Raw genomic sequence first — 14,474 nt, forward strand, 5'->3', positions numbered from 1 at the left:
GCGTCTTCATCCAGTTACCAAGCCCCAGTCATAACCCTGGTGACAAAAATGAAGAAAATCCAATCATTCTCAAAATCTTAAGTTTCTCCTTACAGTACAGGGGAGGGGAGCACAAAATTAGTGAAGCAGGGCTGCAGGTATCTCTCTGTCTCTCTCTCTAGTCTATCCTTTCCCTCTCAATTTCTCTGTCTTATCGGAAGGAAGACATTCATTGTGCATGTGCTAAGCCCATTTATTTGACTATTTTTTCATGTATTTTTAGATTTTAAATGTCAAGTGTGCACAGGAACATGTGCACACACACAGAACTGTTAGTTGCAGTTTAAAGTTCCTATTTTGACTCAGGTGAGACCTTTCCTTTAATAGTACACTCTAATTTCATCTCAGGTAGTTCACTTTCTAACAAAGTCCCATAACCTAGATATACACCAGTTTCTGTGAGAGAGAGCTTATGTTCACACGTATCCATAAACTACTGCAAAATATATACCTGAAAGCAGGATTACACTAGAGTTTGCAGTGAGTACCTCCCTAACACTTCCTCTCCACTATTCCAAGCTTGGGATCCATGATTGCTCAACAAATTGTTTGGCTTCATATGTTAACTCTCTTTTCAATCACCAGGTTCCAGATGCCACCAGGATGCTGGCTAGGCTTCCCTGGATTGAAGACCCCACCAATGTGTCCTGGAGCTCAGCTTCCCCAGAGACACACCCTACTAGGGAAAGAGAGAGGCAGACTGGGGGTATGGACCGACCAGTCAACGCCCATGTTCAGCGGGGAAGCAATTACAGAAGCCAGACCTTCTACCTTCTGCAACCCTCAACGACCCTGGGTCCATGCTCCCAGAAGGATAGAGAATGGAAAAGCTACCATGGGAGGGGGTGGGTTATGGGGATTGGGTGGTGGGAATTGTGTGGAGTTGTACCCCTCCTACCTTATGCTTTTGTTCACTAATCCTTTCTTAAATAAAAAATTAAAAAAATAAAAGTAAGAAATTAAAAAAAAAATAAAGTTCCTATTTTGAAAGTAATTTTATTAGTAAGAATTATGTCTAAGTGTAGAATGTGCTTTTCTTTCTGTCAATGTAAAAAAAATAGTAGTGTTAATAAAATGTCTTTTAAGTCACATTATCAGTTGAATAGTAAGTTGACAGTGATGAAAGTCAAGCTATCAATTTCCTTTGCCTATTCACATTTCTCAGTGATATTGCTCTTGAGCAGGGGTTATTCAGAATAGAGTATCTTATGGTTCTTGAACCTCCATTTTACTCTCAGTAAAATGGAAGAGAAGTACAGAGACTGCCTACCCCCTTATGATTTCCTTAAAATTCCAAAACTCCGCAGGTGGCACAAAGCACAAGGACCTGCATAAGGATTCTGGTTCGAGCCCTGGCTTCCTACCTGCAGGGGAGTGGCTTCACAAGCAGTGAAGCAGGTCTGCAGGTGCCTATCTTTCTCTTCCCCTATCTGTCTTCCCCCTCCTCTCTCCATTTCTCTCTGTCCTATCCAACAACAATGACAACAATAATAACTACAACAATAAAACAACAAGGGCAACAAAAGGGAATAAATAAATAAAATAAATATTAAAAAAAGATTAACAAAGTTATTTAGAAAAAAAAGACAAAAGCCTTAAAAAAATTCCAGAACTCAAAGTCTTTTAGCTGTGAAAATGTTAAAACTTTCTAGGGAAAGGCAATCAAAAATCTACACATTATTTTTAACCACTCATAATTACACCTACATATTTTCCTTAAAATACACAAAGATTTTGAAAGTATACTTAAAACAGTTCTTGTAATATTCAGATTGTAAGGGAATAGAGGTGATTATTTAAAAAGACAAAGAGTTCAATTAACTTTGCTTTGACTCTTCAGTAAACATGGGTGAATTGCTTTCTTTAATGAATGAGATTGTAAAAGATTAATGAAGGTTTTTTTTTTGTTGTTGTTGTTCAGGGCAAAAAAATTCAGGATTTAGATAGCTGTAAAGTTCAGTTACTTAATCCTCTTAATATAGAAATAAAAGGAAAATCATAGCAGATGGGACACAATGTTTCCACCTATCAGACTTTTGCCCTTTAGGATTATATGTTTCTCTAACATCTACATGTCTACAACATCTAAATGTCTACAGCATTAGCTGCACCTGGCTATGTGGCCTCAATCAACAGCCCCACCTCTTCCTTTTATTTCAGCAAGTAGCCAAGACTCAGAGTCACCCAAGGCCTATGCTGCTTCACACTTCCTTACTCTCACAGGCTTGTCTCTCTACCCTGGATACAGCAGCACGTTCTCATTCTGGTGGTCTTCTTTGTTTTGGGGTTTTTTAAAAAAATATTTATTCTCTTTCATTGCCCCTGTTATTTTATTGTTGTAGTTATTGTTGTTGCTGAATAGGACAAACAGAAATGGAGAGAGGAGGGGAAGACAGAGGGAGAGAAAGACACCTGCAGACCTGCTTCACTGCCTATGAAGTGACCCCCCTGCAGATGGGGAGCCAGGGGCTCAAACTGGAACTGGGATCCTTCCTTATGCTGGGTCCTTGTGCTTTGCACCACCTGCGCTTAACCCACTGCGCTACAGCCTGACTCCCAGTTTTTTTATTTTTTATTGCTGCCACGGTAATTGCCACAGCTCCATGCCTGCAAGATGAATATACTTTTCCCATTTTTTCTTTCCTTCCTCACTCTTATTTTCTCTTTTTAAATAGAGTACGGGAAAGAGGATATAGGAGGGAGGAAGAGAGAGAGAGGGGGGGGGAGGGAGAGGGAGAGGGAGAGGGAGAGGGAGAGGGAGAAGAGACACCTGTAGCACTGCTTCAGCATTTATGCAGCAGCCCTCCTGTATATGGGGGCACAGGGCTTGAATCTGACTCCCTGGGCATGGTAATATGTATACTCTGGCAGGTGTGCAACTGCCAACCCCTGTGGTGGTTTTCAGTACTACACACCTAAAGAGTATACATTCTATTGGCCAGGCAGTGACACACTCCGCTGAGTGCACATATTATAATGCATAAGGACCTGGGTTCAATCCCTTTAGTCTCACCTACAGGGAAGGAAGCTTCATGAGCAGTGGGAAAATGCTGCAGGTATTGAGACCTTTCTCTGTCTCTCAGTCCTTATTTCAAGCCCCTCCCTTTCAATATCTCTTAACAACAAAAGCAAAAAAATGCACTTTTTCCCCCATGCATGTTCTCCTCAACTGCTAGTAAGTAGAGCAAGGAACATATCACATGATGTGCATTTCAAAAATATTACTATATATATATATACACACATACACACACACATTACTAGCTCTTATCTCTGTTTTAGCATACAACAAAGTATTCAGCATATGCTTTCTATTGATCAATATGCCTTTGTAATTATGTGTAATGGGTTAACTAACAATTGATTTGAACTTACTGTTACTTTCATTAAAATCATGTCAAGTAGGGGCTCAAGAGATCATTTAGCCAGTAAAGTATGAACTTTACAATGATGGAGGCCCTAGGTTTGAGCCCTGGCATCACATGGAAACATGAAGGGCCTAGGGTGGGGTGAACTGGAGCTCCACAGATGGTTTAGTGATGCTGAGTCTATCTTTTCCTCACTCTTCTTTATCTGACTCAAGGAATTTTTTAAAAATTGGCCTAGAGAAGTCTGCTCAACAATGGAATTGTATGACTCTGATACCCTGGGTTCACTCTTTGTTACTGCATATAAAAATGTGAACTGCATACATTTTTAACATTCACATGTAGCTTTAGTATAGATTATTCTTGCTTATCTAAAAACATTTACTTGAAATTCACTGCATTTGCTTAAAATTATGTCAAGTTAAGCTTCCCACTAACAGACTGTTCTGTTTGCATTATTATTTTATTATACCACTTATATTCTGATTCAACTAAATTAAGGTTTAACATCTTCAGATTTCTGCATCATAATGTTCCACATTTTAGATGCAAAATTTCAGCTCCTTTGTTTTTAAGGTACTATTCTGTTTTATAAATGTCTAATAATATGGACACATAATTCTCAATGCAAAGAATTCAAATTATGATAAACCATTTTAATTACATAATAGCTAATCTATGATATACTTGGTTGTTCTTATTCTTTATAAGGGATTTTCTTATTGGGGATATCTAATCTTTCAGTTATCTCTAATGTCTTAATTGTGATTAGTATTTATATATCTCCTTTATTCCTTAATTTTGGAATAAGTTCTTGGCTAGGAGTAGAGTTAGTATAAATATCTCTGCTTTTTCAGAAGATAACTTTGCTTTTTATTTTTCATTCTAGATTCTAATCTTACAGCATCAGCAAAATGGACACAATCAATCGAGTTTCCTGCCAGCATCAGGTGGTAGCCCTGGCACTGCTCTCACCTCATTCATGTCCTTTCTTTTCAGAGTCCTCAGGAAATAACTGTCTAGCCTTGCCTGCCATTTTGCAAATCTTTGCAGAGGAGTTCTTTCCTAGAATTTCTGACCCTGAAGCAAGCAACACATCCTTGAGATTTCTAGGGGATCTCTATTGGCAAAAACAAAGGACCACACAAGAGTGAACAAATACAGAAGCAAGAATGTCACAGTTAAGAGTCTCAAAGTCTGTGCATTGCAGGGAAATTTCACCTACATACAGATGCAGTTAGGCTCCACAGCTCAGCTGGCTTTAGACCCTCTCTCCTCTGCTTTGCTATTCCTCTTCTCACAACAATCTTTCCCTCTAAAGGTTAGGCTGTTTTTCTTGGTCTCTATTATAACTTTCTTTTAATCTCTGCTGAAGCAACATATACATTTGATCTTGGAGAAAATAAAAGAATCTCGGTTATATTCTTACCAGTCCACTTTCATGATTTCATCCGATCTGTGAAGTGATTGTCATTCTATATGAAATCCTTTCTCATTTGGGGGAGTGTTTTTATGTTTCTTTTAAAGCTAATAAAAAAATTCCTTAAACTTTTTCATCAAATTTCAGGACAAAAAAAGGGGGGTGGTGGTTTAGAGGCCTGGTACAAACACATAAAGAACTTAGAAGTCATCATTCTAATGCTTAAAATAAAAGCCAAACTGAGGATCACTGACTTTTCCTGGAGGTAACAGAGAACTGAAGTGTCAGGGAAAACCAATAACCCAACATAAACACAAAGCAAAATCAGAGAGCATTTGGAGAAGAATCCAGAGACAGTCAAACCATGTAGGGCAACATATTTAACAACTCAGACCAAATTACTAGGTGTTAAGTGCAGTGAAAGACTCCTAGGTATATGACCATAAAGTTACTTTAATAATTTTCTGGGCTTTCCTTCCAGTAACCCACCAAACTCTCATGGTAAGGGTCCAAGAAAGATACTCACGTGACTCTGGCAGGAAGAGGAAAAACAGTCATTGTTAAAGTCTTAAGATCCTCCTCCTCCTCCTCCTCCTTCTCTCTCTCTCTATCTCTGTCTCTCCCTCCCTCCCTCCCTCCCTCCCTCCCAGAGCACTGGCTCAGCTAATTTATTTATGGTGGTACCAGGGACTGAATCTGGGACTTTGGAGCCTCAGAGAATGAGAGTTTCTTTGCATAACCATTATGCTATTTACCTCCTGCTCCCTTCCTATCTCTTCTACTTGAAAAACAAACAAACAAAACAGAAACAAAAAACCAAAAACAAAACACACAATGAGGAGATATGCCTTCAAGAATATAGTACCAATATTTTCATCTGGAAAGGTGGCAAAGGATATTGGCTTGAAAAAAGTTATATTCCACTTATGAAGGTTGTAGTCCTGAGACATAGACCCAAGAAAACACAGAATTAATCAGACTGTAAAGTACTCCACATTTCCCAGTATCTTATAATGGGGTTGTAGAAAAATTCATGACACATTTTTTTCACAGAAAAATGGAAAAGCATGGTAATGACTTTTCCAATAACTCAGTAATAACATAACTCAAGTGACAGTGGATTTCAGCTAAAAGACATTGACTCCCTCTGCGATGCTTAGGAAAATGTAAGAAAAGAGGAGGCAGAGATAAGCATACTGTATCTATAGCTATAATAAATATTCAATATAGCTCACTCCCAACTGACTAACCTAAATTGTAATACTAAGGGAAATATAACTTAATTCCAGATATCAGATACAACATGTCTCATTTTCAACAAAAATTATGAAATGTGCCAAATGGCAAAAAAAAAAAAAAGCCTGAATAAAGCAAGCATGTGAATCAGATTTAGATATCTGATGTGATGCAGAGCTGGTTATTAAAAAGTCATAAATAACTTATATAACTATGTAGTAAGGACTATAATGGAAGAGCTGAAAACATGCAGAAATGTCTAAGCAGGTAGATGGAAATTATGACGAGGTCAAAATGAAACTCTAGAAATGAAAAGATAGCAAACATATTGAGAGACTGATCAGTAGATATGATTCTGAACTTGAAAAAAGGTCAATGGAAATTTCTCATTTTGAAATGTAAATAGGAAAAAAAAAACCCTCAAATCTGCAACCAGAATTGATGGGACAAATTGAAAAGGAGTCAGAGGTAGCAGAATTCTGGGGACTTAGCTCAGCAGTAGAACACAGGATATGGATGGGGAGGCTCTAGGGATGATCCCCAGCATCAAAGACTGGAACAAAACAAATATTTGAAGTAATAATGTATAATACTATTTAACAATAAATGAAAGAAAATAACCCATAGATGGTAAAAATAATTATATAAAAACCCACCAGACATTTAAAGAAAAAAATGCTTTATCTAGGCATATATATATACATACATATATATATATAGGTACACACATACAAATTGCAAAAAAGCTAAAACAAAATATTAAAGCCTAAAACTACACAACACACACACACACACACACACACAATCTTATATATGCAGAGTCAAAAACAAAGTCCTCAATAGATTTAATACTAGTCCATATAAACAAGAAAAATGGGCTCCTGGGCTGAATAGACACATCTCCAGAGAAATAGACAATTTGCCAACAGATAGACTGGAGAGGAGGTTCAGTAGTAGAGTTTATGTCTTGCATACCTTCAATTCCATCCTGATCATTTATACAGCTAGAACATCACAAATAGTGAAATAATTCTCTGTTCTATGTGTCTCCCTCAAACACAATTAGGAGGAAAAATGACTGCTACTATTAATGGGCTGACAACATGGCTTAGCAAGTAGCTTGCGTGTCTTGTAATATGTGAGAACCTATGTTCTATTCCTACCACTGGAAGTATATAAAGGAGAAGTATTTTGATCTATTACAAAAACAGCATGAATAGATTAAATAATTAAATGGCCACCTGTCACACTGAAAAGAATTTCACTGCTTCTTATTAGAGAGATGCAAATAAAAACAACAAAAAGACATACCTCACACCTGTGAAATGGCAACTGTTTAAAAGATTAAAAACAAGTTTAAAGAAGCTGTGAAGAGAAGGAGAAAAGGAAATCTTTATACACTGTCTTTATAAATTGGTGCAGTCTTTCTAGAAGAAAGCATAAAGTGTCCTCAAAATTGAAAATTAGAAATGAAAATTGAAATTAGAGAATTAAGGAGAGAAATTCTGTAAGTTTCAGTTATTTCACTTCTGAGTATCTAATAAAAAAAACTTAACAATAGGGACTGGGTGCTGACACATCTAGTTAAGAGCACATTACCATGTACATAACCATGGGTTAAAGCCCCTGGTCCCATGTGTGTAGAGGAAGCTTCACGAGTGGTGAAGAAGTACTTTTGGTGTCTCTCTGTCTCTTACACTACCTCTCCCTTCCATCTCAGTGTTTCTCTGTCTCTAATAGATAAATAACATTTTTAAAAAAACAATGCTAATTCATAGACATAAGTGCTCTATATGTATGCTGCACAATTATTTACAGAACTCAGAGCTAGAAGTAATCTGTCCACTGATACATGGCTGAATAAAAATTATGTAGTATACATAATGGAATATATTCTAATCATAAAAGACATTAATCAGAGGATCATACCTATGCTGAAATAATAAAGCAAAGGGTTTACTTTAAAAATATTAATGATCTGACAGTGTCACAAGAATTTATTTTATGATCCTGCAAAACCCAGCATAAATTCTAATGTACATGGAATAACTAAATTTAGAGTTGTACCTAATCTATTTGATTCTGACATATGGAGAATATTTTATTTTGCTCAGTTAGGTTCCCACAGCACCTACCAAGGTTCTGACTTGAATAAGTATTATCTAGTAAATGTATGAATCTGCATTTTACTACAAAATTATGTTCATCACTATTTAACTGTATTAATGAGCTAGTGTTTTATTACATGTACGGAGTCTTGGTTGTATTTATTTTAATATGGAAGATTTTGATGTCACAATCACCTTCCATTATCTACAAGCTGGCTTAATGACAGTGAAAACAATTAAGATGAATGCAGGAATTATTCACAGGATTGAGAAGTCATTTTACTATGAATTAACTAGATTCATTCACTTAACATGATCCACTAATTAGTAATGCAAGTAAATGATACAGACTGAATACAGAAAATTAGGAAAAAGAGATTTGCAAAAAGACTAAAAATAAATGTATGTATACTATAGAAGTTTAATTTTTTTAAGATTTGATATATGTATTTATTGAATAGACACAGAAACCAAGAGGGAAGGGGAAGATAAGGAGGGAAAGAAACAGAGACACCTGCAACACTATTTTACTTCTCATGAAGTTTTCCCCTTCCGTTAGGGAGCAGTGGTATGAACCAGAGTTCTTAAACACTGTAAGATAATGAGCTTTCCCAGGTGTGCGCAAAAGTCTGACTCAATGAAAAGACAGGTTTTTTTGTTTGTTTGTGTCTCCAAGGTTATCACTGGTGCTCTGTGCCTGCATTAGGAATCCACTGCTCCTGGCAGCCATCTTTTTCCATGGCTGTTGCTGGTGTTGATGTCGGATAAGATGGAGAAACAGAAAGAAGGGGAAGATAGAGGGAGAGAAAGACACTTGAAGATCTGTTTCACTGCTTGCAAAGTGACCCCATTCCAGGTGGGGAGCTGAGGGGCTTGAACTGGGATCCTAGCTCCAGTCTGCACTTTGTGCTATGTGTGCTTAAACGGTGCACTACTGCTCGGCCCCAAAAAATAACAGTTTAAAAATAACAAAGTTTTGTAAATTTAAAAGTATAACTACATTTAAGTAATTTATACTACAAAAAAAGCAAGCATAATGCAAATATATAAGGAATATATTATCGAACAAATTATGGGGTCTTAAAGATGAAATAAAGGAAATACAATGTCTTTTTCAGTTTTTATATGTATGATTAGAGAAACAAGTAAAGAAAGAAAGTGAAGTGTATGGAATTGTACCCCTTTTATCCTACAATCTTGTTAATCACGATTCAATCACTAATAAAAAAAAAATAGTCCCATATCTGTGACCTTGGGAGAACCACTGCAGTTTCCAATGAAGAGAATGGGAACAGAGAACTGTCCTAGAGAGAACAATGGGGAAATCATTCCCTGTTAAACTGTAATTTTATAAACCAATATTAAATAACAAAACCCCAAAAAAGTAAAATTTTAAAAAAGGGGGAAATTTATTTGGTTCCATCAAATTTAGAAGACCAGCCTCATAATTTTATGGCAACTTATTTTGTATTAAGGAATATGTGTTGGGGCTGGGTGGTGGCACCCCTGGTTAAGTGCATAGTACTAAGCACAAGGACCCCAACAAAGATCTGGGTTCAAGCTCTCGTTCCCCACCTGCAGGCGGGACACTTCACAAGCAGTGAAGCAGGTCTGCAGATGTCTGTCTTTTCCCCTCTCTCCTCCCCCCTCCTCTCTCAATTTCTGTCCTATCCAATTAAAAAAAAATCTTAAAAAAAAGGAATATGTGTTTATTATAAATGAACAAACTTTTTCAAGTAACAAAATGTTTTTACTTTACTATTTTGGACATGCCCTCTCTATATGTTATTGAAACAAATTGATTTCTTCAAATAAAGGATATGGGAACATTTATTGCTAACATTATTCTCTTGTCAAATAATTTCTTCCAAGTATCACTATTTTTTTGAAATTCAATTTCCCTCAAGTTTTCATCCAAATGATAACAGACAGAAAGTACATCTTCATAGACTTTGGAATACACCTTCACTCTGTAAATTGGACCAGGAAAACGCAAACCATAGACCACTTACCTGACATGCATTATAAAGGAGTTGGTGTTCAAGCTTCTTAATACCCAGAATCTGCTGAAACATTTCGTAGAGTTGCTCCTTGCTCAGAATAAGTTCAGACACAGCACTGAGGGCCATTCTATTTGGTTGCTTGCACAAGTCCTCCTCACCTCTGTAAATGGTATCATATTTTGCTATCCATGAGCTAAGCACTGTTTCTTTGCTCAAGCCATCAATTTCTGGCAAACTTCGGACACGCTTTTCTATGTTTTTCTTAAAAACTTCTCTGAAATCATTTGCAGAACATCCTCCACTCTGAACCATTCTGGCCACTCGGTCACTCTTCAGGAAAACCTGGACAACAAAAATTAAAATCCATTTACAATTAGGTGAGGAAGCTTGTTACATTCAAATGAGAATTGTGACACCAAGTATCCTAACATTATGTAAATATATGGTGACAGACAGAATAATGGAAACGTCAAATTTTCTAGAATGTTGAAATACTTAAGTGACAATGACTACTATTAAAAAAAAAAAAAACTGGTGGTCCGGGAGGTGGCGCAGTGATAAAAAAAACTTTGTGGACTCTCAAGCATGAGGTCCCAAGTTCGATCCCCTGCAGCACATATGCCAGAGTGATGTCTGGTTCTTTCTCTCTCTCTCCTATCTTTCTCATAAATAAAATCTTAAAATAAAACAACAACTAAGTTTATCTAGTCTGTACATATGGTTGCCCACCATAAAGTTATGGTTATCTCTGAATTCTTAGTAATAATTCATAAGAAGCTAGCTGGAGATGTGAATCCAACTTTCCTTTCTGTATGTGGATGTTCTTCCTAGCTTTTTAACAGGAAGGGAATCTTCTATTGCTTAAGTGATGACAGCAAGGCGAATAGTATAGTCAATCTAGTACCTATGTCAAAACTCAACATATATGACCATTAGTCAAAACTGTTCTACTTCTGGGAAGCTATGATAGACCTAATTTCTGACTTCACAAGTCCAGGGGAGTCTGATTGGCATAATGGTAGCATCTGGAACCTGGTGGCTGAAAAGAGAGTTAACATATAAAGGCAAACATATTGTTGACTGATCGTGAGTAAAGGCTGGAATAGTGCAGATGAAGAGCTGCGGGGTCTCCATTTTGTAGATAGCTAGTAAACATATTTTAGTTATATTCCAAAGAACCCATGACTAATTTTTTGTTTGTTTGTTTGCTTTGTTTTTTTCTTCCCTGATCCTGAAATCTGATATGCAGTTTAGATCCAAGTTATTGTCTGAGGAGATGATGTCAAGGCTAGAAAAGGGACTAGAAACCTGGATCAGGGAAGAGAGTAGCTCCCTGATATGGGAAAGGTGTATAAATATTGTTGACTATAAACCCCATCAATTTGATGTGATCTGGAGCCCAGATTCAGTTTAGGAGCCTATGTGACCTCTGCATCCCTCTAGATCTGATCTCATACTATATGGTCATGAGTAGAAACATTCCAAGCTACCTCAATATCAGGACCCATCTTCCGTGGGTGTAGCATAGAGCATGTTGTCTGTCTAGCTTTTCTTCGGAGGATGGAACATTTTCTACCATTATTGATCCAAGTTGAGGGCAAGGTTCTATGGGGGCCCACAAAGAGGTCTTTTGTGTTGTTCCTGATAGAGATGACTGGTAACAATGGAGAGAGGGATTTATTCGAGGTCTAGGCCCATCATGTCTGTTTGGGAATCTCAGGACTCCTCGACTAGGGCCCCAGCTGATGGGGTGGCCTGATAGTGACTAAAGAGCCATCATTAAAGTATGCCAGTCTCTTGCCCTTATTTAGCATTTGCAGTCTTTGCTTTGATAAGGTTAGTTTTGCAGTGAGTGAGGGAAGTATAGTAGGAAGTAGGTGAGGAAGGTATCTAAGTCTATGTAGACACTATTTCTTTATGAACTTTATACTGACTCACTGCAGACTATTGTGTACTTTTGCTTTCAGGTATATATTTTGCCCTAATTTATGGATACATGTGAACATATACTGTATCTCATGGGACCTGGTCTATATCTAGGTTTTGGAACTTTGTTAGGAAGTGAACCACAGGGAATATAATTAGAGAATCCTATGAAAGGAAAGGTCTCACACAAGTAATGAGGCTGAAGGGTTGACATTCCACGCCTCTTTGGACATAGTCTGAAGTGAAGCATGCTGAGGTGGTACTCGTTGTATTGATTAGGTTGGGATCGGTAGATGCAATATCATTTGGTATGAATTGAGAGAAGCATGCAGGAAAGTGAGCCCCACTCTAGAGGTCCCAGGACTGGGAAAAATATAGGCTTTATAGAGGAAGCAGGAGGTTCCTGCTATCTTAGGGTTTCAGAAGATGGTAGACAGTTATTGCTATAATCACATTATTTAGCAATTGGGTTAACTTTGAAATATCCCTTTGTTAGGGTTTGCTGTATCATACACAACATCAGCATAATTTATGTCCTTTGACATTATTTATATATAGCTGTGCCACCAGTTACTTCTGTTCTTCATGGTATAAGTTTTTAAGAATGTCAACCTATCAAAGACTCAGGCTATGGTCTGTGCATTAAAAAATTTGAGACATTCAATCAATTTCCCCCCTCTCATATTGATTCAATGGTGATTTTTATGACTAAAAATTAATAGGAGTGTACATAAACACCATTCCCACCACCAAAAGACTGTGTCCCATCCCCCCTCCCCCAACCCCTCCCCCAACCCCCGTGAAGCCAAACATCCCCCCTCACCCTCAACCCAGGGTTTTTACTTTGGTGCCCTACTCCAATTTCAGTCAAATCCTGCTTTGAGTTTCCCTTTCTGTTCTTCTTTCTCAACTTCTGTTTATGAGTGGGATCATCCCATACTTGTCTTTATCTTTCTGATTTATCTCACTTAACATAATTCCTTCTAGCTCCACCCAAGATGGGTCAGAGAAGGTGGGATCATTGTTATTAATAGCTGCGTAGTATTCCATTGTGTATATATGCTGGGCTAGCGTCACTGGAGAGAGACCAGGAACTTGTGGCAGAGCAGGAACCCAATGCAATGCCTTTATTGATCAGAGAGAACACCTTTATATATATCTTTAACCAGAAGTGGCAAGTGGGAAAAGGAAATGACTAGGAGAGGGGGTGGAGAAAAGAGCACGAAGGTAGAAAGCTTCCATAGCAGCTGTTGCAAAGGTTCTAACCAATGAGATTAACCAATACCCTACAGGCAGGGAGGGTCTCAGGCAAAACAATGATTATGTAAATAGACCATAGTATCAGCAATGGAACAAGGGGGCTGGTGTGGCGTAATGTCCAACATCTCCCCCTTTCTTTTTATCTAATGGCCATAATATCAGGAATGCTCATTGTGAGGCAGGGAGTCTGATAGGAGGAAGCACACCTTTGTGGTACTACTGTCCCTTTTTGTTCAACCTCTTGGTAGAGAGAGAGACTAACAGGATTGGACACACTCCTCAGGTTCAAGTCCTGCCAAGCTCAACCATATCGGCACAATTTCCCGATATCTCCCTCTTTCTAATTGGCTATATATAAATGATTCAATGTCTGTAAAAGACTCCATTTCTGTCAGGGGAATAGCAGTGATGAGGTGAACAGAAACCTGTTGGGCAGAAACCTAAATGATATTGTGTAGGTGTTTTCAAAAGAACTGGCACAAGACAGGGAGGGACAAGTAGAAGAGCAGCAAGAGCCAGTGTGATGTCAAGGGGAGGCCTGGTGGGTGAAGGGGTATTTCCTGCCTCTGGAGCAGGGCCTAGGAGGTGAAGGGGCATTTCCTGCCTCTAGGGGCATTTCTTGCCTCTGGGGGCACTTTTTCAGCCACTCATCTGTTGTTGGGCACCTGGGTTGCTTCCAGGTTTTAGCTATTACAAATTGTGCTGCTAGGTACATAGGTATATACTTAATTGGATTCTTAAAATTCATAATAGCTTAGTACTAAAAATCATCTAAATGCCCACAATCAGATAACTAGATGAGAAATTATTAGAAATATATTCAATGGAGTATATTTAATCTAGTTGAGTTCGAATGATATTAGATAATATTCTCTTTTGGGACAAAGTGATGGAATTAGAGGTGATTATTCTTAGGAAGATGAAAGACGCTATTGGATGGTTTTGCTTATATGTTGATAAAGAGAACTGAAACATGACTAGCAGTACATACAATACACACGTGTGTATATACAAACACATATACATATCCGAGGTATCTTTAAGACATAGTAAGAACCATGGCAGTTATCTATAAGGAAGGAGAGGCACAGAACTTGGGTAGTAGGTGTAGTGT

The 14,474-nt window shown here is 37.8% G+C and overlaps 1 protein-coding gene across 9 annotated transcripts in view; it reads right to left on the bottom strand.

Moving 5' to 3' along the window:
• The window catches only part of CADPS2 (calcium dependent secretion activator 2), a 614,124-nt gene that overhangs the window by 368,232 nt on the left and 231,418 nt on the right, over window positions 1–14,474 (bottom strand). For all 9 annotated transcript variants that reach the window (XM_060196497.1, XM_060196496.1, XM_060196500.1 and 6 more), the window contains exon 3: window positions 10,184–10,516. In XM_060196497.1, coding sequence (XP_060052480.1) covers window positions 10,184–10,516 — 333 coding nt within the window. The remainder of the gene's footprint in view (window positions 1–10,183; window positions 10,517–14,474) is intronic.

Source organism: Erinaceus europaeus, chromosome 8 (assembly GCF_950295315.1).
Source record: "Erinaceus europaeus chromosome 8, mEriEur2.1, whole genome shotgun sequence".
NCBI classification, from domain to species: Eukaryota; Metazoa; Chordata; class Mammalia; order Eulipotyphla; family Erinaceidae; genus Erinaceus; species Erinaceus europaeus.